Source organism: Sorex fumeus, unplaced genomic scaffold, assembly GCF_029834395.1.
Source record: "Sorex fumeus unplaced genomic scaffold, SorFum_2.1 ptg000107l, whole genome shotgun sequence".
NCBI classification, from domain to species: domain Eukaryota; kingdom Metazoa; phylum Chordata; class Mammalia; order Eulipotyphla; family Soricidae; genus Sorex; species Sorex fumeus.
In genome coordinates, this window is record NW_026606164.1 from 1,487,022 (window position 1) to 1,514,717 (window position 27,696).

General features: G+C 57.8%; 2 protein-coding genes and 1 pseudogene across 5 annotated transcripts in view; 2 read left to right on the forward strand and 1 right to left on the reverse strand.

Moving 5' to 3' along the window:
- Positions 1-27,696, forward strand: part of DPP6 (dipeptidyl peptidase like 6) — a 507,074-nt gene that overhangs the window by 446,386 nt on the left and 32,992 nt on the right. The gene's annotated exons all lie outside the window — the stretch shown is intronic.
- The window catches only part of RBM33 (RNA binding motif protein 33), a 53,850-nt gene continuing 28,722 nt past the window's right edge, over positions 2,569-27,696 (forward strand). The window contains exons 1-5 of the mRNA XM_056134828.1: positions 2,569-2,631; positions 14,662-14,740; positions 15,620-15,668; positions 20,137-20,213; positions 21,919-22,228. Coding sequence (XP_055990803.1) covers positions 2,589-2,631; positions 14,662-14,740; positions 15,620-15,668; positions 20,137-20,213; positions 21,919-22,228 — 558 coding nt within the window. The 5' untranslated portion in view covers positions 2,569-2,588. The remainder of the gene's footprint in view (positions 2,632-14,661; positions 14,741-15,619; positions 15,669-20,136; positions 20,214-21,918; positions 22,229-27,696) is intronic.
- Positions 6,457-6,875, reverse strand: LOC130042687 (40S ribosomal protein S20-like; annotated as a pseudogene).

Consider the following 27,696-nt stretch of genomic DNA (forward strand, 5'->3'; position numbering starts at 1 on the left):
AGGGGTCAAGCCTGGGTTAGCTGCATGCCGGGCAAACGCCTCAACCCCTGTGCCTTCCCGTCTGCAGAGGCTTGGCTTTTTTTTTTTTTTGTAGTAACCACAGAGGGCTGGGATAAACCGTGGGATCTTGCATGTGCCACACATTTTTACCACTTGGGCTGTCTCCCGAGAGGCATTTTGAAACTCCGCATGTTTGTATAAAACCAACGTCTTCGACCACTGGTCCTCAGCCTGATGCTGCCACAGCTGTGGAACGGCTGGGAGCCACTGGCGTCCTGCCATGGTTTAACTGCTGCTCTGTGGACTGGTGTGCAAGACGGGCGCGAAAACGCCGAAAACCAGTGTTTTATACCTTTGTTGCTAGGACAATATTAATCCGTAGTTGAGGGATCCAGACAGGTCAGGCTCAATTTGTTAAGCGCTTCAAGTACTTGGTGTCCATGCTGAAAGGCTTCCCAGAAGGTGTCTGATGAAAGCAATTGAGTTCTTGTCCTAGAGAAATCTCTTTTTGGTGATTCATAGTCTAGAGATGTCTTTCTATTTATTTATTTATTTTTTGCTTTTTGGGTCACACCCGGCGATGCACAGGGGTTACTCCTGGCTTTGCACTCAGGAGTTACTCCTGGCGGTGCTCAGGGGACCATACGGGATGCTGGGAACCGAACCCGGGTTGGCCGCGTGCAAGGCAAACGCCCTACCCGCTGTGCTCTCTCTCCAGCCCCAAGAGATGTCTTTTTAAAGGTGTAACTGGGTGAGTGTTTCCAAGAGATTGCTTCCTATTTGTGAGTTTTGGAGGAAGTGTCCTTAAGATCTCCACAGAAAATGCCCTGGAAAATGTATCTGGCTTAGGAATTCCCTTCACGAGCTCACAAGACGGTGAGGGGTTAAGGGCCCAAGCGGCTTCAAAGCTGGATGTGCTAACGTGCCTTCTGATGGAGACTTGGTTATTCCAGGCTGTTACATATATAAGTCAGAACCGAGTTAAAGGCTTCCTGTTTCTCGGTTTCCAACAAGTGTTACGTGAGTCATTAACTCAGGAATGTTTACTTCTGCGGGGAAAAAAAAAAAAGACAGAAATGTGTTCTTTTTTTTTTTTTTTCTTTTTTGCTTTTTGGGTCACACCTGGCGATGCATAGGGATTACTCCTGGCTCTGCACTCAGGAATTACTCCTGGCAGTGTTCGGGGAACCATATGGGAGGCTGGGAATCGAACCCGGGTTGGCCGCGTGCAAAGCAAACGCCCTACCCGCTGTGCTATTGCTCCAGCCCCGAAATGTGTTCTAACATACATGAAGCATCTATGGATCTATGGGAGCGGACTCCTTCCAGCCACCAGGACCACGCTGCTCCCAGGCAGATGTGGGTGTGCAGCCCTCGCCTCCCCTGTTCCATCTTCCCCAAACACCCATCCCACCAGCACCAGCGTCCAGAGAGATTCCTGAGGCCGCAATGATCAACGGCCCTTGCCTAACCCCCAGGAAGGTCCTGGAGACTGCAGCTCAGAAGTCAAGGCTTGAGACAAGGGGGGGTGCAAAAGAGAGGCTTTATTCGGGAGCGAGCTGTCCCCCCAACCGCCACCTTGCGAGCACTGTCACAGGGAGCAGCTCCACCAGGCGAAGAACCAAGCGGGGAAACTCAGCTGAACGGCTGAGTTCACTTGCTGCAGCCTTTGCACATGAGGGCGCACACCCGCGCCAGGCTCCGTGGCTGACGGGGGTGGGGGGTGGTGACAGTGGCAGGTGCTGGATGGCCCGCCCGGGGCGGTGCGCACTCTCCACCCTGACGAGGCTGTGCGCGTGCCTGGTGGTCACCTCACCGGGTGTGCGAGCGCTTGACTGCCACCTCGGAGGGTGAGTGCATGCCTGATGGTGGCCTCATTGGGTGTGCTCTCAGAGGGTGAGCCCGTGCCCACTGGCAGCCCGAGAGGGTGCTCATCCACCTGACGACCTCCTCAAAGAGTGTGCTCCTCAGAGGCAGTGCTCCCAGGAAGCGCTCTCAGAGGCAGTGTTCTCAGGCAATGCTCTCGGGGTGTGCTCACAGGCAGTGCTCAGAGGCAGTGCTCTCAGGCAATGCTCTCAAGAGGCAGTGCTCCCAGGCTGTGCTCTCAGGCAATGCACTCAGGGTGTGCTCAAAGGCAGTGCTCTCAGGCAATGCTCTCAGAGGCAGTGCTCCCAGAGGCAGCGTTCTCAGGCACTGCTCTCAGGGTGTGCTCAGAGGCGGTGCTCCCAGGCGGTGCTCTCAGAGGCGGTGCCCCCGGGCTCCTCGGCGGGTGCGCGCGCACGTCCGCCTCGCCTCGCCTCGCCTCTTCCCGCCTCGGCCGGCGCCGTCCGCGGGCCGCTCCCCGCTCCGGCCGGGCGGCCGTAAAGCTGGGCGGGCGCGGCCGCAAAGCGCGTCGCGACGGGCCGCGGGGCCGCCCCTCCAGGCCCCGCCCCCGCCCCGCCGGCCCCGCCCCTCCCGCCGGCCCCGCCCCCGGCCGCGGCGGCGTCAGCGCGGGCGCCGCCATCTTCCCGTGGGGCCGCGCGCGGCCGCCATGTTGCGCTGAGCCGCGCGTCGCTGCGAGCCCACCCGCGCCGGCCGCCCCGCAGGCCATGGCGGCCGCCCTGGGAGCGGGCGGCGGGCCGGGCGCCGGAGGTGGGTCTGGGCCGGCGGGCGGGCGGGCGGGCGGGCCGGGCCGCGTCCTGCGGGGCGCCGCGTCCTCCGGGGCCGCGGGCCGGGCCGGCTCCCGCGTCGGGGCCGGGCCGGGCCGGGGCGCGTCGCGTCGCGTCAGGGCCGGCTCGGCCCGGTTCGGCCCGGTTCGGCTCGGCCCGGTTCGGCCCGGTTCGGCGCGGCTCGGCTCGGGCCGGCTGTGGCTCCGCCCCCGGGCCGGGCGGGCGGGCGGCGGGTGCGGCGGCGGCGCCGACGTTCGCTTTGTCCCGGCGCCCGCGGTCGGCGGGTGGGCCGCGGCGCGCGGGGCCCCTTTGTCCGGCCGCGCGGGCCGGGGGTCGCGTCGGACGGGCCCCGGGCGGACCCCCGGGCGGACCCCGGGCAGCGCCGGCCGCGGGGCAGGGAAGGTGGCGGGGGCCGCGGGGTCGCCTCGCCCGAGCGGGGTCTGCGCGCCCCCGCCCCCGCCCCGGCCACGCCCCCGGCCGCGCTCGCTCGGGGTCAGCTCGGGGTCGGCCCGGCCGCTCGGGACCCTGCGGGGGTCGCGGGGGTCGCGCGGCGGAGCGGCCCCGGCCCGGCGCCTCCTCGAACTTCCTCTTCCTCGGGCGCTTCCCCCCCTTTTTTTCTTTTTGATTTTAATCTATTTTGAAGTCGTGCTGGGGGTGCCGGGCCGGACCTGGGGCCGGACCGGGGGCTGGACCTGGGGCTGGACCTCGGGCTGGACCTGGGGCTGGACCGGGGCTGGACCGGGGCTGGACCGGGGCTGGACCGGGGCTCACGCGCGCCAGGACCGTGGCTGCTGGGGGCGCGTGTGCGTCTTCGTGGGCTTTTGTGTTTGTTTTCATTTCTCATCTGTGTGTGTGTGTGTGTGTGTGTGTGGCCTTTGTGTCTGTTTCCGTTGCCCACCTCGCCCGTCCGTCGCTGACCGTCCCGGAAGTGGCCGCGGGTCCCCTTGCTGGCTGTCGGTCCGTCCCTTTAGGGTCAGGCCAGCGGGCTCGCCCGGAGTGAGTCAGTCGTGGGGGTGCCTGTTGTTTTTGTTTTGGTTTTTTTGCATCGAGAAACAAATCTCCTGGAGGCTTGAGTGACTTTTGTTGCCGGCCCCTTGGACCCGGCCCCTCCGTAAGTCCCTGTCCAGTTTCGACCCTGGTTACTGGTAGTTTCTGAGTCCGCAGATGCTTTCGATCGTTTGGAAATTTCGTGTCCTTCTTAGATCTCAGACTGGGAGCCCGAGAGCTGATGCGGGCTGGTGAAGGTGTTCCCCGTGTCCGCGGCCGACCGGTCCTGCCCATCCCTGCACCACCGGGAGTGGGCCCTGGGCTCTCGGTCACCCCAAGTCTCCCCGTCCCTCTCAGAAAACAGATGGATTTAGATGAGATGCTGCAGCTTCCCGGGAACGGGCGTGTGGAAGGCAGGTCTTTTGAGACCCCTCCTCGGTGAACAGACTCTGTGTTGCTTTTGGGCCGCGCCTGGCGATACTCTGGGGCTGCACCTGGGTTCGTGCTCAGGTAACCCTCCTGGCGGGGGTTGGATCCGGGTTGGCTGCATGCAAGGGAACCACCCGCCCCCCTGCCCCGTTGCTCCGGCCGCACCCGCACAGACGCTAGTTCTGTTTCCTCTGGGGTGGACGCCGGCTAGGCCCCACCTAACTGAGCGAGAAAGGTGACTTGTTTTCCTTTCCGGTTTTGCCTCGTTCTTTTCTGGCCTCCAGTTCTGATGTCTGATGCCGTTGGTTGCTGTTCCCCCATCACCTGCCCTCCCCTGACTAGCTGGACTGTCCAGGCCCTGGGCTGGCTGTGCAGCGCAGCTGGTGGACGCGGCCTGTGGGGCCTGGAGTTTCGGGGTCCCAAGTTCCCTTTCGTTGCTTCGCTCTCACCTCCTGAGACGACCCAGGATTTTGGTGCTTGGCCTCTGGCTGAGTTGTAAGAAGGGGAGGTCTCCTTCGGGTGCTCTGCATCTGCACTGTGCGGGCTCCGTGCAGGACCCGGGCTCTGGGGACCCACCTGTTCCTCGGGGCACTTGTTGCACGCTTCAGAGCTGGGGCCAGTGGCCTGGCACTGCTCGGACCCGGCCACACCTGGGAGGACTTTGGGCACCTTCAGGACAGTGCGAGGGACCGCACTTGGGCCTCATTGAGGGCTCCGCGCGTGCGGCTGGCTGCAGGGCCCGCCCGGGCGAAGCTCGGGGAGGATGGGGCGTGGGGAGACTGCCGACCCCTCGGACAGGAGGAGGCTGGGCGTGGGGCTCGCTCGCCAAGCCCTGCGGCTGCTGCTGCTGCTGCTGCTGGTCACTTGGCTTCCAGGACTCCGGTGCTTTGTTCAAAATAAACACTGTGGTTTACAAAGTTGTTCATAACACAGTTATTTTAGGCATTTTATGTCCCAGCACCAATCCCACCCGCAGTGTGACCTTCCCTCCACGTTGTCCCAGCGTTCCCCTCCCTCCCAAGGCTGCCCTCTAAGCAGGCACAAGGTGATTGAACTATCAAAAAATAGTTCGGTGCAAGAAACTCTGTGACTGGAGAGATGGCAGGGTGGGGGGGCACTTGCCTTGCATGTGGCCCACCTGGGCTCGGTCCCCGGCATCCCATAGGGTCCCCCAAGCACCGCCAGGAGTGATTCCTGAGTGCAGAACCAGGAGGAACCCCTGGGCATTGCCGGTGTGACCCAAACCTAAAACTAAGTGAAAAGAAACTTGGAAAAGGGTTCTGTCCCGGTGGGGTCATTCAAGGGGATTCTGGGCTGGTGTTTGTTCACTGAGCCTCCCGTGTTCCCTTGTTGTCTGTGGGCTCAGGGGGCTTCTGTGCCACTGTCCCAGCTAATTCGCTCCTCCTGGGCTCTCATGTTGCAGAATGAGGTGTTGTGCTCCAGGAACTGTTTTCTCTTGAGCGTAGCCCGAAGCCCGGCCTGGGAGAGGCCGCCTCACCTCGCTCCGAGAGGGCCCTGGAGTTGGCCCGAGACCCTCGGACCTGGGAGCTCAGGGATTGGGGTCTCAAGTCGTGGGTTCTTGCTGGGTGGGTGCGAGGCACCTGGCCGGGGGACAGACCTTTCGCCCTGTCTCCCTCTTTCTGAGAGAAGATAGAATTCTGCTACTTAGGACTCGATTTTTAACTCGACTTTGATGTCTGGGCCTGTCTGGCTGTGCTCAGGGGTCGCGCCTGGTGCTGCAGTGGCGCCATCTGGTCTGCTGGGGTTTGAACCAGAGTTGACTGCACCCACGACAGGTCCCTTATCCCTCCACCATCTTGCCGGCCCCTGCTTCCGATTTTCAAATTGACACCACTGGTAGCTAGTCCAGTGTTCCCAGTTGCAGCAGTAAGATGATTTGGAGAAGAGGGCCTGGTTCAGAGAGTGCGTCTTGCAGGCCTGCTGTTGTGGAAGGAAAGGATGTTAGTCCGGAAGGCTCTGCTTGCTTTCTCAGATGGGTCACTCTCCTGGAGTCCCAGAATCTCCTGCTTTCGTGAGAACCTGGCACACTTGAGCGTGATTCTGGCCACACGGTGCAGTGGGTGCTGGGAGTGATCTTGTTCCTTGCTCCAACAAGTCGTGATCGTGCTGTAGCATTTTATTTTTTTAAAAATAATTTATTTTTTATTTATTTGTTCTTGTTGGGTCCCACCCAGCGATGCTCAGGGGTTCCTCCCGACTCTGCACTCAGAAATTACTCCTGGCGGTGCTGGGGGAACCGCATGGGATGCTGGGGGTCGATCCTGGGTCTGCTGAGTGCAAGGCAAACGCCCCACCCGCTGTACTATTGCTCTGGCCCCATGATTTTTTTTTTTTGAGAAAAATTGGGTATTTTTACTAGAAAAAAGCGACTCTAGGCATCGGCGATGGTGACCTCCACGCCAGGCTCGATGCGGATGGACGTGATCTGCTCCACGATCTCTGACGGGCTGTGCAGGTCGATGAGGCGCTTGTGGACGCCCATCTGGGAGTGGTCCCAGGTCTTGAGCCTTTGCCGCGCGGTGTCTTCTGGGCGGTGAGGCGCAGCGTCCTGGTGGCGTGTGCCCCGAGCCCTTCACCTTCAGGTCCTTCTCCGTGCCGCCGCGGATGAGGTCGGCGCACACCTTCTCCAGTGACTTCACGTTGCGGTGGATGGCCACCTCGGGCTCCACCGGCGTCGTGCCCGTGTCCTTGAAGGCCATGGCTGCGCTGCGGCCTCCTGACCGACTTGTCCCTCGGCGCGAGAGAACAGCAGTCAGTCAGGAGCGGCACCGGTGCGTGCCTTGTCTTCCGCCGAAAAGGCCCATGATTTATTTTTCATTCTTATTATTTTTGGTGTTGAGGCCACTATTGGCAGTGCTCAGTGCTGACTCCTGGCTCTGTGCTCAGGGCTGACTCCCGGCTCTGTGCTCAGGAATCTCTCCTGGTGTGCACCCTCCTCCCGGTTCTGTCAGTCCAGCCTGTGCCCCAGTGTTTTAGATTAGGGACCTTTCCTTCCTCCGCTCGGGAGTCTCCTTCAGTGGTCTGAGTTCTTGTCGATCAGGCCTCCCGTTGACGTTGACGGGTCGCATGGAGCCAGGGCTCGCTGTTGGGATGGGCGGTGCCCTGCCGGCTCTTGCAGGGGCCAGCTCTGTGGCGCTCACACGGGTGAGGGGCCCCGTGGCCGGGCAGGCAGGAGCTGGCCTGGAAGCCATGAAGACTCCTGAGCTGTGGGAAGGGTGTGGGGTTGCTGCCTCAGTGTCCCCCCTGGTTTTCTTGAGCTCCCCTCAGCTCCTCCCTGGGAGCCTCCCACCGCCTCTGCCTCTGGGAGCATTGCAGACACTCGCTGCGGGTTTGGTTTCCTGCCGCTGCCTGGGTCCTGGGGTCTCTGCTCCCTGCAGGGAGAGCGTGGGGGGGGTCATCATCGGTGGCCAGGAGAGAGCTTGGCCAACTCGCGCTCTTTCTGGTGTGTCTCCCCTCCCACACTTACGGAACAGGGTGGGGGCGGGAGGAGACTGGGGGGAGCGGACACTGGTGAGGGGCGGGTGTCCAAACACCGCATGCCGGAACCTACTCTTGAATGACTTTGTAATTTCGTGGTGATTGGATAGAAATAAAAACACTAATGAAGAGCGTCTAGAAGTTCGGGAGAAAGAACCGAGGTGTCGGGCCGGAGGCGTAGGGCAGGGGCAGGCGCTTGCCTCGCGTGTGGCTCGCAGGGGCTCAGTCCCCACCTTGCGTGGGTCCCCTCCCACCCCCAAAAGAGGCATAAGGTGTCATTGCCTCTAGATTCTTCGTCACGATGGCAGTCGTGGTGGGGACGTTGAGTCGGTCCGATTTAGACGGCTGGCGGCCTGGGACAGGAGAGTCCCGACCCCTCTCCGTGTTGTCTTGGCAACGGGCTCGCTTAGGGACAGTCTCCGGTTGCTTGCTTACATTTGTGCTTCAGTTTCTGGGGCCACACCTGGCAGTGCTCAGGGGCGAGTGAGTCATTCCTGGCAGTGCTTGGGGGAGCATCTGGGATGCCAGGAATGGGACCCGGGTCATCCGTGTGCCCGATCCGCTGAGCTGTCGCTCCGGCCCGCGTACGAGTTTGAAAACAGCGCCTGCTCTGTGCGGATTTCTCCCGCAACAGGGCTGCTTTCTGGGCGCTCTCTGTGCTGTGGAGCTGGCTGAGCTCTTGGACATTACCAGGGGTCTTTTTGTAATTTTTCTTTCTTCTCACTTTTTTCAAGGGTATGTTCTTTTCCGTTCTTTCCCCCTTAATTCCATTTTTTTTTCAATCTCTGCTGTTTCTGATGTTGTTTCCACTCGCTTTAAATAAGGGATTTGTGCTTCCTCATCCAGCGGGTAGGGCGTTTGCCTTTCACGTGGCCTATCTGGCCGACCCGAGTTCGATTCCGCCGCCCCCCTCGGAGAGCCCGGCAAGCTACCAAGAGTAGCTCTCCCGCATGGCAAGGCCTGGCAAGCTCCCTGTGACCTATTCGATACGCCAAACACAGTAACACCAAGTCTCACAATGCAGATGTTACTGGGCCCGCTCGAGCAAATCGATGACCAGCAGGACAGTGCTACAGTGACCGTGCTACGGTGCATCCAGACAAGAATGGGACGAGTCCTCAGAATACGGGCCTACTTGCACAACAGGCCAAAGGCAGCAGGGGCTCGGGGCCTTGGGCTAGAGCCCTGACTGGCTTCCTCCGAAGAGCCACAGGGAAATGTTCTGGGCTCGGCAGACCAGCCAAGCTTTGTCCTGTAGCTCACAGGACAGTCTGTGGTTTTCTTGGTTGAGGTGCGTGTAGGCAGCGCTCGGCCCTCACACGCGCAGGGCAAGTACTGTAGCGCCGAGCTACACATCTCACCGCAAGGAAAACTTTGTGTAAGTGGCATGACCGGATTTGGCCCAGGGCTTGGCAGACCCTCCTGGCCTGCGGTCTGTCATTTGAAAACTTTGAATCCTGAATGCCCTTTGCTAGTGCCTTGGTACAAACTGATACTCTAGAGTTTCTGCCGGATTTCCATGTTCCTGAGGCTGGAGCGGGGGTGCAGTGGGGAGGGTGTTGGCCCTGTGCGGGCCATCCGGGTTAGATCCCTGGCACCCCAGGAGTGATCCCAAGCCCTCAAACAACAAAACAAGTTTCCATGTTCCTGGGGGAGGGGGGATGGAGAATGCTAAGGTGACTTGCTGCAAAATTGAGGAGCAGAAATTGTAGCAGAGGGGCCAGAGCCTGTTGCGGCAGGTCGGGGAGGGCCTGCGCCTTGCAGGAGGACCTGGTTCCCAGCATCCTCCCCAGGCCGGCAGGAGTGCTCCCTGAGTGCAGAGCCGGGAGTGACTCCTGAGCACCTCTGGGTGAGGAAGAACTCCCCCCCCCCCGCACACCCCCCTCCCAGTAAAATTCTAGTAGATGTTCTCAGCCTGGCTTTTGAAGACATCGACCCCTGGAGAAGGCTAGTTTCGGAGGGTTGAGCCTTGGAAGGGGGTCCCCAGGGAGGCTGCGCGCCTGCCGGTCTGTCCGGTGAGCTGGTCTTGCTGCCTTCCGCAGGCCCTGCTGCACCCGGCAGGGCTGCCCGCTCCTCCTGCAGAGCCCAGGGCGGTGGCGGGCACACAGGCAGCGCTGCGCGGTCAGAGGCGGCCCTGCCCCAGCCCCCGGCACTGCCTGGCAAGTCCCCCGCCCCCTCGCTTGTCTTACTCGGGGCCTCCGTTGCCCCACGCAGGCCGTGCTCGGTGTTGTTCAGGGTGTCTGTCCTGGTACCAGGGATGGGCCCAGGTCAGTAAGGGCCCTGCCTGCTCTCCTGCCCCTCACCGTTTTGAAGAAAATCAGAGTGTCAGGGACTATCGTTTTCTTTCAGTGTTTCTGCCCGTCTCAGACGAACGAGCGCTCACAGCATCCTGCCGGAAGGAAGGCCTGGCGCGCTTTAGATTTCTCTCACTTGAAGCGTGGATCCATGTTGTGCTTATGCAGTGTTGAGTTTCCGTCGCTCCCTTTGTGTCCATTCTTGATGTTCTTTGGTTTGTCTGGTGGCGGTGCGCGTGTGTCGTGTGTGTGTGTGTGTGTGCGCCTGTGCACGCGAGCACTGGGATGGCCACACGGCCCCTGCTGTGGTGCCACTTAGCCCCTTGGTTGAGTTGCTGGTGTGGGAAAGCCCCCCCTCCCCGGTGGTGGCGGGGGCAGGGCCGCTGCCGTGTGGCCCAGCGAGCACGCGCTAAAAGGTGGGGTGGGCCTGCCTGGGCTGGACGTTGGGGTCTCGCCTGCCTCCGGCGTGTGCCCTGCCCATGACTTGACCTGCCTTGCCAGCTGCTTCCCTGGTGCCGTTCTTGCATTCAGCTTAAGGCATTAAGCCATCCCGGCTCTTGCACGCGTGTGTTCCTGGTACTCATGTGTGTCTGTTGGCCCGGCCGTGTCCACGTCTCCTGCAGCCCCTCCTCGCTCCTCTGGGCAAGCTGTGTCTGACTGGGGGCCACAGGTACCGTCCTTTTGAGACTGGCCCGTCTCCCTCAACGACGGCACGTCCTCGCGTTCCATCCTTGCTAGGTGGGAGCCTGCTGATGGGCACGCAGGTGCCCACCCTCCCTCTGACTTGTGACGGATGTTGGCAGGGTGTACACAGGCCGGGCCTGGAACGTGGCAGGAATGTGGGTGCACAGATGCAGTGTCAGGAACACGGACGTATGGATGGATTTAGCGCGTGTCAGGCATGTGCAGTGCCAGGGTGTGCAGATGGCCTGTTAGCGTAGTGTCGGGCGTGTGGGCTCGCACCCGGGTCGGCTGCGTGCAGGCGCCTTGCCCCCTCGCTGTCCTTCCGCCCGGCCCACTCAGCCTCCCAGCCCTCCTGCAGGGTGCTGTTCTCACGGGGCCATGTTCTGCGTCTGGTGACAGGTTCCCGGCCCGTTGGCACAGAGCTGCCGCACAGCGTGGGCTCGGGAGCCTCGGGGCCCCTGGCACATGCCTGCCCTGTGGCTCAGTGCTGAGTCCAGCTCTCCCAAGTGGCTGAGCCTCCTCCTGACCCAGCTCGAGGGGTGGGCCTCCTGCTCCTGTGCCGCGCCCCGGCTGGGGTCGGCAAGTTCTGGTGCTCCGAGTTCTTCGCTTTGTTTTTGGTTTGTCAGTTCTCGGAGTGTGCTGGGGGAACGGAGCGCTGGGGCTGGAGCCCGGGCCTGGGTGCAAACGCTGCCGCGCCCTCTCCTTCCTTGTTCCGGGAAGGGCAGCGAGAGTGTACCGTCTGGCTGGGACACGTCTGGCCCGGACTCGGGCGGACCCTTGGAGAAGCGCCCCAAGGCCTTTACGAAAAACTTTGTCGGCTGCTTTGCCTCCAGGGCAGCGTTTCTCCTCTAGCACGCGCAGTGGCTACTGACGTGGACAAGCAGTGACCAAGGCCCGTACAGAGTATCTGATGGCTTCAGCAGCCCCTTCCTGCTAAGCAGCCTCCCCAGATTTGCCTCTGCTCCGTTCTGGTCGTGCCATTTTGGCTCGTTACCTGTTGGTCTTTGCCCAGCTCCCAGAGCGCTCCTCTCGGGGTCCTACCTCGAGTTTCCACTTCAGTCGGAGCCCCGGGGTTTAGAGTGGGTTGTCCTGGGTACCCACTGCATTAGCTGGCATCTGATCGGGGTTGTCTCATGGCCCAGCGGGGACTTACTCAGGTCAGGGTGGTGTCTGGGACCTGTGCCCCAACCTGCATCAGTCAGACATGCTTCGACAGCAGTGGCGTGTGATAAAAGAGATGGGACCTTTAAATACATGTTTTGCTTATTGGGCCGCATTTGGCAGTGCTCAGAGGCTCCTTCTGACTTTGCACTCGGGGATCACTACTGGAGGGCTTGAGGGATCAGATGGGATGCGGGGAGTCGAACCCGGCTGGCAGTGTGGAAGGCAAGTGACCTCCCCGCTGTTCTGTTGCTCCGGCCCTAGATGCAGCCTCTTATTGTTATTTAATTTTTAAAGTTTGCTTTTTTTGTGGGGGGGTCACAGTAGTGATACTCAGGGTCACTCCTGGCTCTGCACTAAGGAGTCACTCCTGGCAGGGCTTAGGGAACCACATGGGATGCCGGGGATCGAACCCAGGTCGGCCGTGTGCCAGGCAAATGCCCTCCCCACGGTGCTGCCTCTTTGGCAGCCCTGGATGCGGCCTTTCAAAGCTGGGTCTCACGCCCATGCACTGCAGCCCACACTGGGACTCAAGTGTCCGGACCCCAGACTCTGGAGCTGCTGGGCCCCTGGTAGAAGCCGGGCTGGGGCCTGCATGTAGGTGTGCTACACATCTCCAGACTCTTTGCCGTTCCTGACAGCACAGTTGCTCTAACCGACTGTTTAGCGTGTAGTGAGAAACAGTCGGGTTGGGGAGATGAATGGGGGTGGGTGCATTCCCCCTGGTTCCGTCCCCAGCATCACAGCCCTTCACTCCCTCACAGCATCGCTCGAGTGTCGGGAGCCCAGTAGGCCCTGGACCCCACCTGGTGTGGCTCTGGTGGTCCTTGACCCTCGAGGCCCAAGTGGCATCTCCTGAGCCTTCACGGTAAACGGTTGCCGAGCATCAACGGGAGTGGCCTGGCCTGAGTACCATGCGGGAGCACCCCTGTCCCCCAAAGGAAAAGGAATGCGGAAAGGGTGCGTGTTCACCTGGACACGGTCATTCTTGCAGGGACCACCTGGTGGGGGATGTTGGATGTGGCTGAGGAGGCCGACCGCCTCCACCATTCAGAATCACAGCTGGGATTCTTTCTGACTTCTCTGCCCTCTGGGGTCAGTCAGTGGACGTGCTTGGAGCCTTACTCTCCCCGTTCTTCCCTGCCGTGCCTGGCAGGGACATGATGCAGTGCCTGGGAACCGGGCTTTAGTCGGCTTCCTTGAGGCAAGCTTCTCGCTCTGCTCCTCTCCCTGCCTTCTAAACTTCTTCCGTGCCTTCGCCTCTGAAGATCCGGGGGTTTCCCTGGGAGGGAGCAGTCTCTCCTTTGAACTGAAGATGCTGAGTGGGAGGGAGTTGGCCGCTCCATTGGCCAGGGAGGGGAGCGGTTGCCGGGCGTCTGAGGGCTGTGCCCGTTTTATAGGGGACCTTGCCGGGCTCAGTGTTTTATTGGTGTAGCGGGTCGGAGTGAGAGTCCAGCAGGTGGAGTGCGCGCCTTGCACGTGGCTGACCCGGGTTCAATCCCCGACTCCCCACAGGGTCCCCTGAGCCCCGGCAGGAGTGATCCCCGAGTGCGGAGCCCTGAGCAGTGCTGAGTGCAGCTCAAAAACGAGAAAACAAACAGGATCTTGTTCTAACCATCACTCACTTCCTTGTGCTCTCCTTTGATGTTTTTTGCTTACCTAGTTCCTCAAGTTGCTGATCTCAGATCTTCACTGGATCTTTTTTCTGTTCACCGCGTTATGTCTCCCTCTAGATAGGCTTTTGCCACGTCCCGTCCGTGCCCGCATCTGCCGGCCTCCGCCTGGATGGCCCTGCACTGCCCCCTCTTTAAGTCGCTTCGCTTGTAGCAGAATCTCACCATTGTTTGTACTGAGCGTGTCTCTTTCCCTTTGGGTCACATTCACGGGCACAGCCGCGAGCAGGACACGCGTGTGCCTTTTGGGGGCGCACCTTTCTGCCAGCCGCAGCAGCCTCTCCCGCTTGCCCGGGAAGCCCCTGCTTCTGTCCGCTGGACTTGCTGGCCCAGAGCTGGGGCTTGGAGCGCCCGTCTCGGCTCCAGGGTGGCTGCTCCCCTCCTCCTCCCGCTTGCCGGGGCCTCTCGGCTCAGTCAGGTCCGCCGGTCTTGTGGGGGTCAGGTATGACTCTGCTTTTGGGCAGCATGTGGTGGGCGCCCCTGCTGCCCTGGGCGCTGCCGAGCTCACTGGCCAGCCCTTGTTGAATCCTGCTGTTCCACGTGATTCTTTCCTTTTCCTTTCTACAAAATAATCCCCAGCTCCCCTCCCCTCCCCCCCCCGCTGGACTGCAGGGCCAGCAGCAGCCATGGGCAGTTGGCGCTGGGCCCCCCTCAGCCTCTGCCCGTTCACTCTCTGCGGCTGGAAGATGCAGAGCTACCACGAGGCGCGCGCTGTCTCACGATTCCTTTTGTCCCTGAGTAGGGATCCTTTTTTCCATCATAGTTGGGAAGAACGTAATGATCACAAAATGTATTTTTAAAATCTTAGTCTTTTCTTTTTATGTATGTACATTTAAAAAAAATCACGTTCGCAAAGCACTATCTTATAAAATATTTCCTGGAATGAATGCACATTTTCGTTTTTGGGCCGCAGAGCCTGCCCTCAGGGCTCGGAAGACCCTCTGGGGTGCTGGGGACTAACCCTGGGTCGGCCACGTACACGGCAAATGCCCTGACCCTCTGCGCTGTCTCTGACCCTGAAATGAATGTGGTTTTGGTCTTTTGGCCACAGCTGGCGGTTCTCCGGGCTCACGGCTCTGCTCAGGGCTCACTCCTGACAGACGTGGCGGGGGCGGGGAGGGGTGCCTGCGATCGAACCCGTGATGCTGCCCCACTTCTCCATTCCCTCATGGAGTTCTCGGGGGTTGTATTTCTGGGACGTCGTCCGGACCAGTGAAGCCTCGCGGGGGTTGGCCGTGCCGGCCCCGGGCACCGCGTACCCGACTCACTGTCGTGTCTCCCTCGCAGATGATGACTTCGACCAGCTGGACAAGCCGGGTGCCGAGCGGTCTTGGAGAAGGCGAGCTGCAGACGAGGACTGGGACAGGTACAGCCCGGAGGCGGCACGCACTGGAGCTTCGGGCTCTGTTTTGGGCTGGTTCGGGGCCACCCCGGAGGCGCTCAGGGCTCAGGATTCTGGCTCTGCTCTTAGGGATCACCCCGGTGGGGCTCAGGGGACCACCTGGGATGTCGGGGATCGGACTCGAGGCAGCCCCATGCAAGGCCAGGTGCCTTAGGTGCCGTCCTGTGTCTGTGCTTGTCTCTGGCTGCTGAGAGCCAGGGCCGCGTGCAGACCTAAGGGTGAGAGGGAAGGGGAAAGTGAGTCGGAGCCCGAGGCGCCTTTTTGTTTGTGGCTGTGCGGGACCCTGACGCCCATAAACGGGCCTGCTTCTCGGCGCCACGCCCAGCTCCCTCCGCGCGGCTTCCCTGCCTCCCAAGCAGGGCAGTGTGGGAAGGCCGCTCTGTTGCCCCGTCTCGTCACCAGAGCGGGCTTTGCCCACTCCCGGAGACTTGAGTGACGGTCTGTGTGCGCCGGCGGCTGTTCTAGCAGGGAGACCTTGGCTGTAGCTCCCTGTACGCCTGGTTCCCTCCTTGTACGCCTGGTTCCCTCCGTGTACGCCTGGTTCCGCAGAGCTGCAGCTTAAGGGAAAGAGGTCTCCCCTCCGTGCTCCTCGGGTGCCCTGTCCCAGCTCGCCCGCCGTGCTCCTGGGGGTGCCTCTACAGGCTCACACATGCGTTCGCTCTTGTTGAGTCATATCCTGGGTCTGGTTCCCTAAATGTTTCATCATTGTGTTGTTAATAAGGGAAAATCAGAACAGCAAAGATTCCCATGACAGTATTAAACCCTGCAAGCCTGGGGAGCCCCCAGTGGCCTGCAGAATCCTTGTGCCGTGACTCACGCCCGCTGTCTTCTCTGCACCTGCAGTGAGCTCGAGGACGACTTACTCGGAGAAGATCTGCTCTCGGGCAAAAAGGTGAGCAGGTCGGGGTTGCCGGGAGGGCCCCGCATCCCGGCTCCGGGGACGCGGGCACAGTCCGGGCGTGTGGTGCAGGGGAATGTGCTGGACGTTGAGTTGCTGACTCGACTCGTAGATTTTCCAGTAACACGTAACCCGGCACTGACCTCTGAGGCAGACGTTCTGCTTCCCCTCCGCTGGTCTGACGTTCAGTTAATGTTCCGCGTGCTGGATGAGAGGAGGCTTCCTTTTGGGGAGTCGCGAGATAGACTCAGTGGCAACAAGATCGGGAGAACATTCAGATAAATACAGATGAGAGCCTAGAACCTCATACTTGCTTAACTGAAAGTTGTGGCTCTAATCCGCAGATTTATAAGTCTGTATCCTAAGTCTGTGTCTAGCTGTGTTTTAGACACATTAAACAGGAAATGCATTGAAAATAGGAATGAAAAGCCAAAGACTTGCGTGAAATACTTTTGTTAACAGTTAAAAAAAAGTGGTTGTTAAATGTTAGAGCTCTCATTACATAACATTATGCACATAATAAATACACAATAAATAGTATGCTATTTACATAATAAACAGTGTATTAATGTGCATCCTTTACATTTCGGTATTTAGTATTGTTGCCGAGCGTCAGGGTTATCTTACCATTTTTTTTCCTTCTGTTTTGTTTTTGGACCACACCCGGCAGTGCTCAGGGATCACTCCTGGCAGCTCAGGGGATCCTGTGGGGTGCTGGGGTGAACCGGGGTCGCGCGTGCACAGAGTGAGCTGCTTCTCCCCGGGATCCTTTGTGCGGCTTGCTCTCCGAGGGGTCCGAGGAGGCTGCTCTGACCCAGAGCTGCGCCTAGGCTCGGGGTTCAGGAAGCCTCTTTCCTTTCCGTGTCTCCTTGTTTGTGGCATCGTTGGCTGGACTCTGCCCACCCTTGCTGCCAGCTCCGGGGTTCCTGGGCATCACTTGGCCCCAAGGCGGGAAGGGAAGGCCGGGTGCTGCCTGTGCCCTGCGTCCTACTGCGAGCCGGGCCTCTGGCTGCATGGGGGCAGGCTGAGTCCAGTGGAGGCGCCAGGGCCCAGTGCTCGCTGCCTGGGGGTTTTGACTTGGGCCCAGGAAGCTTGGGCTGGACTACCGGAGTAAGCGGGGACAGCGGGGGCGGGGGCTGGTGGCAGCAGTGTCTCGCTGCCTGGTGAGGCCGGGCAGCTCTTGCTGTGGTTCCCCTCCTGTGGAATCAAGGGTCACGATGCCCAAGGCAGGGCTTGGCAGGGGCTTCCTGCCCCCAACCCCTTTCTGGGCGTGAAAGAATGAATTGCATGGTGCTTGTAGGGGGCAGTTCAGGTAGATGAGAAAAGAGCGACAAAAAAGGGGCATCTCTCCTGCTGAGTTCTGTGTGGCCTGAAGTACCACCTGCAAGGACACGCATGGACACCCCGTGGCTTCAGGATTGTTCCCTGGCGTTGAATGTCACGCAGTAACGCGCGGCATCTCTGCGACTGCCCTGTGTGGGCGCCTCTGCCCTCCTCCCCGTCCCGTTGGTCATGACAGTTACCTAAAGGCCCACAGCAGTCTTGGGAATGGCAAACGTTGAGTGTGTGCACGAGAGGGTGTGAGTTCAAAGAGCATGGCGCGCTGGATGCATGCGTTTGGTGGCCAGGAGCCGTTCCCCGGCTGGCCCATGGTGACAGACGACAGAGGAATGGAGGAAGGGGAATGGAGGAGCAGGGCCCCAGGCTGCTTGGTGATCAGTGACCGTTTATTTCATTCTCACCCTTGCCGCTCCATTCTCCTACGGCATAGACGTTTCTTCCTCGTAGTTATTAAACTCGTAGCACTGTAGTACTGTCCCCCCGTTGTTCATCGATTTGCTGGAGCGGGCACCAGTAACGTCTTCATTGTGAGACTTGTTACTGTTTTTGGCATATCGAACACACCACGGAGAGCTTGCTAGGCTCTGCCGTGCGGGCAGGATACTCTTCAATACGCTCTCTGAGGGGGTGGAGGAATTGAACTTGGGTCAGCCGCGTGCAAGGCAAATGCCCTGCCCGCTGTGCTATTGCTCCAGCCCATATTGTTAAAGGTTTCAGATGTCCTCTTCCTGGGGACATCTCGCTCTGTATTCCAGACCCCAGTCCTCAGGCCAGATTAGTCTCTCCTAGCCCCAGCAGGGTCCTTATTCAGTTACTTTTTGGGTCACGACAATTTGTTCTGTGACCGTGCTCTTAACTTATTTCTACTTCTCCTGGCGCTTAGCTTGTCCCTTTTCAATGCCAGGGCACCTTACCGCTTGCCCTGGGTCCATCTTTGTCCCTTGCTGGAACCCTCCTTTTGGGGCTGTGAAGAAGTAAGGGCAACTGAGGCTTAAGTCAGGTAAATATGGTGGATGTCCAGGAGTAAATGTACTATTTCCGAGTCAGCTAAGTCCCATATTACAAAAGCAAAGAATCAGCTGTCTTCTGGTCACGGTCACGGTCACGGTCCTCCCGTTGTTCATTGATTTGCTTGAGCGGGCCCAGTAACATCTCCATCATGAGACTTTGTTGTTACTGTGTCTGGCATATCGAATACATCACGGGGAGCTTGCCAGGCTCTGCCGTGCGGGCGAGAGACTCTCGGTAGCTTGCCGGGCTCTCCGAGAGGGGCGGAGGAATCGAACTCGGGTCGGCCCTGTTGGCTGCGTGCAAGGCAAACGCCCTACCTGCTGTGCAATCGTTCCAGCCCCTGCTATCGCTCCAGCGGTCTTCCTGAGTCCATACAAAGAGGACATTGCTAAACCACGCAGAGGACATAAAGGAAAGAGAAAAGCAGTATAGTATTAGGAGTGCTTGATGGAATTGGGTGTGCCTCAGGAGCACTGTGGTGGGAGTACCGTAATAAACCTACGCTCCCTGCGGGTCCAGCAGAGGGGAGCAGTGCGTGTCCCCTCAGCCGTGTGCTCGCCCTGCACCCACCGTTGCTGCAGCTGCCTCCGGGTAGTGGAGCCGATCTCAGCACATCACTGTGGTAGAGTGACGCCCGGACGCACGAGCTAGTGGAGGGTTTCCTGTGGGCGGTTCAGAATGGGCAGCTTTGGGCCTCGGGGTGAGGCACAAACACTGTTCGTGTTGTCAGAGTGCGTCGCTCTTTAGTTTGCTCGCGTGTGTGTGCATGCGTGGGTGTGCACGTGTGTGCTCGCACATTATGCCTTTATGTGTGTGCAAGTGCACGTGTGTGGGGGTGTCTGCATTCATGTATGTGCACGTGCATGGGTGTGCTTGAGCGTGTGTGTGGGTTTCTCTGCACGCATGTGTGTGCGGGCGCGTGTGTAAATGCACAGCCAGGCTCTCCTGTTGCGTGTCCCTGGGCCCTGACCACCTTCCCTGAGTGTCTCCTGATCCACATTCCTGGTCTTCTGACTTTGCCGGTCCTCCTGTCCACGTCACATTTGTGGTCACTGTCAGAGGCTGATCTTGCTGTCTTCCTGGTCACTTTTGTGGTCATTGCCAGTCAGAGGCCGATCCCACTGACCAGGTCACCTTTGTGGTCATTGTTGGTCAGAGACTGACCTTCTCACTGTCCAGGTCACCTTTGTGGTCACGGCTGCTGCAGGTCACCTTGGTGGTCACTGCTGGTCAGACTGATCTTGCTGTCCATGTCACCTCTGTGGTCACTGATGGTCAGAGAGTGATGTCGCTGTCCGGGTCACCTTTGTGGTCATCGTTGATCCGAAGCAGATCTCGCTGTCCAGGTCACCTTTGTGGTCACTGATGGTCTGAGGCAGATCTCAATGTCCAGGTCACCTTTACATAAGGTCATTGTCAGTCAGAGGCTGATATTGCTGTACAGGTCACTTTTGTGGTCATGACTGGTCAGAGGCTGGTTCCGCTGACCAGGGTCATCTTTACCATCATTTCCAGTCACGGGCTGGTGCTGCTGACCAGGTCACCTGTTTAAGATGGAAGTTTGACTCGGGGCCTTACAGTGTCAAGGTGGGGTCTAGTTCTCTAAAATCCACTAATTTCTAAAAATCTGTATATTTTTCTTTTTCCGATCTGTATATTTTTCCAAGTACTTTGGGATGCTGTTGAATTTACTCAGGTCTTAAAACAGTTTTTGTGCTTGATGAAAGTTGGGCACTCGGAAAGGACTCTTCTGTTTTTCCCTTTTATCTGTTTTCCTTTATTTGTAATTGTTCTGGGGACTCCGTGGTGGTACTAAGGGCCTGGTCCCCCACACCCCCGCAGGGCCTCCGGGGGTAGTCCTGTGCTCTGCCACTCAGGCCATATCCCAGCCCCTGTCCATTCCTGGTGGATCAGGTAAATCTGGTCATCAGCTCCTGCACTGGACCTGGTGGTTGTAGGTCCACCAGTTGGTGTAGCCACAGAAAATTACGGAGTGGTCAGTGTTCCGTGACATCAGGCTTGAGGCTGTCGGGCGATGGTGATTTTGCACTCTTGTAAGTCTTCATGGAGTGACGTGCGTTAATTTGATGTTGTTTTTTTTTTTCATTAGAATCAGTCGGATTTGTCAGATGAAGAACTCAATGATGATCTTTTGCAGAGTGATAATGAAGATGAAGAGAATTTCAGGTACTCGCTGCTGGCTGATGAAACTGTGCGCTTCAGCCGAATCACTCGGCACTGCTCAGGAGGGATTGGGGTGGGCTGTCGTCGTCCTTCTGGGTACCCTGCCCGGGAGTCGACTCTGAGCGGGGCTGTGGGGAGAGCGTGTTCTCTGTAGAGCTGGGCGGGGTCAGGGTCGGTGCCTGCCGGGAGCCAGAGGCTGCGGACTGACGCGCTCGCTTCCCGCGCCTCCCGCCGCTTCTGCACAGCCTGTGCTGGCGTCCCGGCCCCTTCCTGACAGGTCTCCCAGGAGGCTGCCGGGGCCACTCTGCAGGACACTGGTCCCGTCCTGGGACTCTGGTCCCTCCTGCACCTGCTACGCTTTGGGCGCAGCTACTCCAGCTGCAGTGCCCCTCCCCGCCCCCGTTCCTTCCTGTCTGCACTCTGCAGCTGGGAAGAATTCGCCGTTTTGTGAGGAAGCCTTGTGAAAATACAGGAGACGCCACTTGGTTATAAATGTAATGATATCTTGGTTACAAACAAATACGGTTACAGATACGATTCTTGGTTACAAACATGCTTCTATTGAACGGTATTTGTAGTAGTTTCTAACGTTAGGTAAGTGTGTTTGCAAAACTCTAGTTTAGACGAGTAAATTTTACCATGTACTTAAGCTTCTCGTTTCCATTCTTTGATACCATTATTGCATCTTGATCAAAGAATGCAAACAAGAAGCTTAAGTACATGGTAAAATGTTAGGTAAGGCCTTGGAAGATGATCTTTAGACTTTTATTTGTCTTTTTGGGTCACGCCTGGCGATACTCAGGGGTCACTTCTGGCTCAGCACTGAGAAATGACTCCTGGTGTTGTTGGGGAGGATCATATGGAATACTGGGGATTGAACCTGGGTTGACCGTGTGCAAGGCAAACACCCTTCCCGCTGTACTGTCACTCTGGCCCCAAGCTTTGGACTTTTGGACTTTTTTTTTTTTGGCTTTTTGGGTCCCACCTGGCGATGCACAGGGGTTCCTCCTGGCTCATGCACTCAGGAATCACTCCTGGCGGTGCTCAGGGGACCCTGTGGGATGCTGGGAATCGAACCCGGGTCAGCCGCGTGCAAGGCAAACGCCCTCCCCGCTGTGCTATCGCTCTGGCCCCTCTTTAAACTTTTTAAGAGTCACAGTATGTCTTGAGACCACGTGGCATATTCAGATTTTTATTATGATTTAATAGAATGTGTAAACACAGATTTATTATCCAAGTTTTGTCTTTGAAATTGTTAAATTCTTTTTGGGGACTGGGGAGAGTGCTGGAAGGATTTGGGCCTCAGTTGTGCTCAGGGCTCACCCCTGAACCCACATCAGGGGTCACTCCTGGAGGACTCGGGATACCAAGGCTGTATGTGGTGCCAGGGTTCAAACCCAGGCTCTCTGTGTGCAGGGCAGGTGCCTTCCCCGCTCTCCTGTCTCTGGCGCCTCTGAAGTTCTTGAATCTTGTAACTGTTTGGTATCTGACTGTTGTGACTTAATGAGCAGAATCTAAATTTTCAGTAGTTTCAAAACCCTCCTATTTCCTTCAGCTGTTAGGACCTTGTAAGAGGTGATGGTTGGTATCTATTCATTCTGCTGTCAACGTTGAAATGGTTTCAAGTGAGTCTTGCGTGTTCTTCATAGAGAGGAGTTGGTAGTCTGCATCATTAGAACCTATGTGTCTTGCGCTCTTGTCCTCGCAGTTCCCAGAGTGTCTCGATCGGTCTCAATGCCACGTCAGGCCTGGTCACCTCCTTCGAGCTGTCCGACAACACGAACGACCCTTCTGGAGAACAGGAGTCCGAGTATGAGCAGGGCGAGGACGAACTGGCGTACCACAAAAGCGACGACGTCTCTGAGCTGTACGAGTACCCCGAGGGAGCACAGTACGAGGGCCCGGAAGCCGAGCTGACGGACGAGCACGGCGAGTACGTGGAGGAGCCCGAGGAGGAGCAGCTGTACAATGACGAAGTGCTGGACCTCGAGATCAATGAGCCTCTGGATGAATTCGCAGTGAGTCTCCTTTGTACGCCGGCTCCCGGGCACGGGTCTCCAGGCGGATGGCAGCTCGGCCTCCCTCGGGAGCAGGGGAAATTAGACCTTATTATCACTGCCTGCCAGTTTCTTTATCGGAGCGATGACAAAGTTTGTGCTGACAGCTTGTTTGGCCAGAGGTAATGCTCCTTTGTCATTCCGGAAGGCTGCACAGAACTGTGACCTTGAGGCGTGCACCCTCAGGAAGAAAACCGCTTTGTGTGGTGGAGAGACCCTGTCAATGGCGAGGAGTACTTAATGCGGAGCTTTTATCCAGGCCCTAGACCAGATCTGATAAAGTCCTTCCTAGGTGAAAAGATTATTGACCTGCTAAAGACATCTTTAAGGGGCAGTGATTGATGTCCTGCGCAGGCATCCCTGTTCGTAACTGAGAACTGTCTCGACGTGAATAAAGAGGTTGGAGCTTAGCTTGGGAAATGTCACACATAATTGGCTACTGATAATCGGAAGGAGAGATGGTACTGATTTATATTTCCCAAAGATTTTGCTGGGTAGGTGGTTTTTTCAGTCTGTTTGGAAAGAAGGTGCTCATCTTTGTTAGAGGTTCATTATTAAAAGAGTCGTTTTAAACGGTCAAGTGAAGGGAAGTATGCCTAGTTCTGCATAGCAGTGATAGATTCTTGGGGACCCTGGGGGCGCCCTGGGGGCCATGGTGGGGTGACAGTGACAGTGGCCGAGGGTGGGTGGACCAGCCAGTTGAGGACTTCCGAGCAGCTTCCCAGGGGGAGCGGCCCTGAGGGTTAGAGATGGTGACTGGGCAGAGTGCGAGTGTGAGCGAGAGTGTGATGTGCACATGGAAGTGTGAGAGTGGAGAGCTCGTGTGTCGGCGTGAATGCGAGTGCCTGTGAGAATGAGTGGGTCCGAGTGAATGTGCGTGGTTGTATTGAGTCTGCATGTGAATGTGTGAGAGTGAGTGAATGAGTGTGTCGGTTGTATTGAGTCCGTGCCTGTGTGTGGGAAGGTTGCATGTGTGTGTTAAGTGTACAGGTTGTATTGAATCTGTAAGTATGTGAGAGTTGTGTTGAGTCTATGTGTATGGATAGGTTGTGTGTGGTTGCTTGTGTGTGTGTGACTGTAGGTTGTTTTGAATCTGTAACTGTATGTGTGAGAGTGTGTTGGTTGTGAGTATAAGGTGTGTATGAATGCGGGAGTGTGTAGGTTAACTGAGCTTTTGTGAGTGTCTGAGAGTCTGTAGGTTGTATTTGAGTGTGTACGTTGTGTGCGAGTTTGTATAGGTTGTGTGGTTGTGTAAGTGTGGCTATGTGTATAGGTCACGTGTGTGAAGTGCAGGTGTGTGTAGGTTATTTGTGAGTGTGTAGGTTGTGTGTGAGTGTGTATGTAATTGTGTGAATGTAGGCTGTGTGAGTGTGTCGGTTGTATGTGAGTGTACGTTGTGTGTAGGTTGTGTGTAGTTACGGGTGGGTCATGTGTGAGTAGGTTGTAAGAGTGTAGATTGTGTGAATGTGTAGGTTATGTATGCAGCTTGTGTGTATATGTGTTGTATACGTGGGTGAGTTGTGTGTGAGTGTGTAGGTTAATATATAAGTGTAGTTGTGTGTATAGGTTGTGAGAATAGCACGTGAGTGTAGGTTGTGTGTGTGGGTTGTACGAGAGTGTAGGTTGTGAGTAGGTCATGTGTGAGTGTGTCGGTTGCAGTGAGAGTGCGCAGTGTATGTAGGTTGTGTGTGAGTGTAGGTTGTGTAGTGTCAAGTTCTCTGTACGTTGTGTTTCATTGTATAGGTTTTGTGTGTGTGGGTTGTGAGGGAGTAGTGTGTGTGGGGGTTATGTGTGAGCATGTGTAGGTTGTGTAAGAATGTATGTCGTGAGAGTGTACTTCGTGTGAGTGTAGGTTCTGTGTGTCGGCTGTGTGTGTGTAGGTTGTGAGAGTGTGTGCTTCTTGGGAGTGAGCTTGTGCTGGAGTGTGGGCTCAGGACAGGCTCACAGGTCTGTGTGAGTGTGAGTGTCGGCTTTTCTGCAGGCACGGACGAGTCGTCCGTGTGTCAGCTAGGGGTGCTTGTGGGAAGCGCCGCAGGCTCCTGGCCGTGATCCGTGGTCCTGGGCTGGCGGTTCTCTCTGGGTGTCGCCCTCCAGTGCAGGGAAGAAGGTCTGGGTGGTTCTGGCGGGCCGTGCGATGTGAAGACGTGTCGGTGCTGTTCTCCGATGCTCAGTGGGTTGCTTGGGCAGTGGCCCTGTCCTCAGGCTCTCGGGTCGGGCCTGCTGGGCCCTTGCCCGCTTACCTGGGTCACTCTCTGGCTGTGCCAGGTGCTGCCGGGAGGGTCGTGCCCTTTCAGGCTGTGTCCCGCACACTCGGTGGCAGGGTTGCTCCCCTGCAAGCAGTGCCCACGGCGCGGGCTCGCAGACACTTGGCGCAGCAGGGCGGGTGTGGGAGACGGACGTGCTGAGTCCCCACACCCTCCTCGGGTGCCTCCGGGAGCTCTGAGTTCCCGGGAAACGCCGTCTTCGTTGCTGCTGACCCTGTTGGTGCCTGACGAAGCCTGGGTGCCCTTTGCTGGGCCAGTGCCGGTGCCTGTCGCCCTGCGGGCCCGGCCCTGTCCTCCGCCTGGCAGCCTGATGAGCCTGAGAGGCGGGCGGCTTATTTTTGTTTTCTGTAGCCCTCAGAGATTATTTTTGGAAACTGTAGATGGGTATTGGGTTTTGTCAGTTTTATGCATCGAGATAATCACGTAGCTTTATCTGTTTCTTACTAATGTGAATTAAACCGAGAAAACTATAGACTTGGTTTCCATTCCTTTTCCGCCCTCCCTGCCGGTTCGTCCTCTCTGCTCTGTCCTCCCTGCTCCATCCTCCCCAGTGTCTCTGCTCCATCCTCCCCGTCCTCCCTGCTTTGTCCTCCCCAGCTTCTCTGCTCAGTCCTCTCTGCCCCGTTCTCTCTGCTTAATCCTCCCTGTGCTCTCTGCCCCGCTCTCTGCTCCGTCCTCCCTGTCCTCTCTGCCCCGTCCTCCCTGCCCTGGTGTCCTTTTGTGTGTGGTGCCTTGTTGGCCCTCCTGTAGTCCTGTGCTCGGGACAGGAAGCGCGTGCAGGACCCTGTAGGGCCTTCTTGTCTGAGCCTGTCTGCTTTTCTGGTGTTTGGGAAGCAACGGGGCGGTGCCACACTCCTCGCCTTCACCGGGGAGAGGTGGCACCTCCTGCAGGTCCCTCGGGACACACGCAGGCTGGAGTCAGCAGATGTCCTTTTCCTGTGACTGGAAGGTCAGTGTTTCATGCCGGAAAGAATTCCCGCGAGCCTCACAGATTGGAGGGGTATTTTGGGCCACACCTGGTGGTGTTGAGGGTTACGCCCAGCTCTGCTCGGGGTCACTCCTGGTGGTGCTTGTGAGGCCACGCCGGGACCGGACTGGAGTTGGCCACCACAACTCCTGGACTCCCTGTCATGGACCTCTTGAGAGAGTGTTTAGTTTTTTTGGGCCACCCGGGCAGTACGCAGGGCCTGCCTGCTTGTGGCTCTGCACTTAGGGATCACACTGGCAGGACTTGGGATCATGGGATGCCTGGATTGAACCTGGGTCGGCCGTGTTAAGGCGTGCTCCTTATTTGCCGTACTGTCTCTCTGCCCCCCACACCCTGGAAGTTTTCTTTTCCTTTTTGGGTCCCACCCGGCAACGCGCAGGGGTTACTCCTGGCTCTGCACTCAGGAATTATCCCTGGCGGTGCTCCGAGGACCATATGGGACGATGGGAATCGAACCCGGGATGGCTGCGTGCAAGGCAAACGCGCTACCCGCTGTGCTATGGCTCCAGCCCCACCCTGGAAGTTCTTTAATTAAGAAATTGTTTTTGGCTTTGGCCACACCAGCTATGCTTGGTGCTTACTCTTGGCCTTGCACGCAGGAGTTTCTCTGGTGGTGTGCCGGGGATCGTGTGGGATGCCGGAGATTGAGCCCAGGTTGGCCGTGTGCATGGCATGTGCCTCCCCACTGTACCATCTCTCTGGTCCCCCAAAAGATTTTTAAAATCTTTGTTTGCTATGTTTATTTTGCTTTTTCCCCATTTCAGGAGTCAATCCATTTTCCCCCCTTGAATTTAGAATAGAGGACTATTTTTTCTCCCCCAAAACCCTGAGGATACTGGTCCATTTCAGAGCTGTGGGCCCTGTGGCCTCCCGGCTACCCTGGCGTGTAGGACTCGGCAGTACTGGCATCAAACCGGAAGCACCTCTTTTGGTTTTGTAGAGACGCAGCTACGGTCCAACCTTTGGATATTTTTGGCAGTCTAGAATGAGAAACATCATTTACGATCATACTTAAGGTTTTGCATAAATAAACAGCATAGTTTTATTTTTGTGTTACTCAGTAGCACCTTTCCCCTCAGTACCAGTGGAGTTTTTCTCGTGACTTAAATCCCAGGTACATTTGTTAAAACCTTCAGAGGCAGTATTTTCAGGGCCAGAGAGAGAGAGTCCAGTTTTGCGTGCTGTGGACCCTGCTTGTGCGCCTCATCCCTGGCTGGTGTCCAGGCCTGGCCAGCACGGCCCCGCAGGCTCTCGCGGTGACCTGTAGCCTGTTGGCCAGAACCGCTGGGCGGGACCCCAAACGGAAAAGAAAGCCCGTCTTTTGGCAGCGAGATTAGTCTTGTCGCGACCAAAGAAGATGCATGTTCGGGGCGAGTGGGTGTTTGTTTCGGGGGCTCCTCCTGGCAGGAGAGCTGGTGTTTGGGGTGACGGATGGTCTGACTCTGGGGCCTGCAGTCTTGGTTGGGATGCGTGAGGCCCGGTGTGTGTCCAGTTCTCGTGAGCACTGGGGCCTGAGACCAGAGCTGGCCTCGGGGACATCTTTGTGCCGCTCGCTCCAGCCGGGACGGCCGTCTTGCAGCTCTGCCCGCCTCTCCCGGGTCCGTCCCAGACTGGGGTCTGCGGACTGGGCCTGCAGGTCTCCTGGGAAGCCGAGTGGCCGTCGGCTCGACACGGGCGAGATGCCTTTCTCGCTGACTCCCCTGTTTGCTTCGGAGAAACAGTTTTCGGCTCAGCCTGTCTTTAGGTTTCTGACAGGGAGCTTTGGATGCAGACGAAACGATATTAATTCTCATACTGTCATGTTTTACACTGAGCTTGTTTGGGAAGTCTCTGGGCCGTAATTGCTGTTGGTGGCGGAATTAGAAATGACGGTCGTGATAGAGTCTTTGTGCTCCTGGTGGTCGTTTCTTCTCTGGCCTCGCTGCCAAGTGGCCTGTGGCCCGCAGGCTCTGGCTCCCCCTGGAGGAGCGAGGCTGAAGGCGAGTCTGCCTGGATGGCCGGACAGAGCCCCGGGACTAGTCAGTGCGGCTGCCCACGGGCCTCTGATGCCGCTCCTGTGACACACTCCTGGCCGACTCCCCGAATGTCAGGGACCGGGGATACCGCTGGCGGGGCGGTGTTGCTGTGTGTGGGGTACAGCTGGGGGGGCAGTGTCACTGTGTGTGTGGGGATAGAGC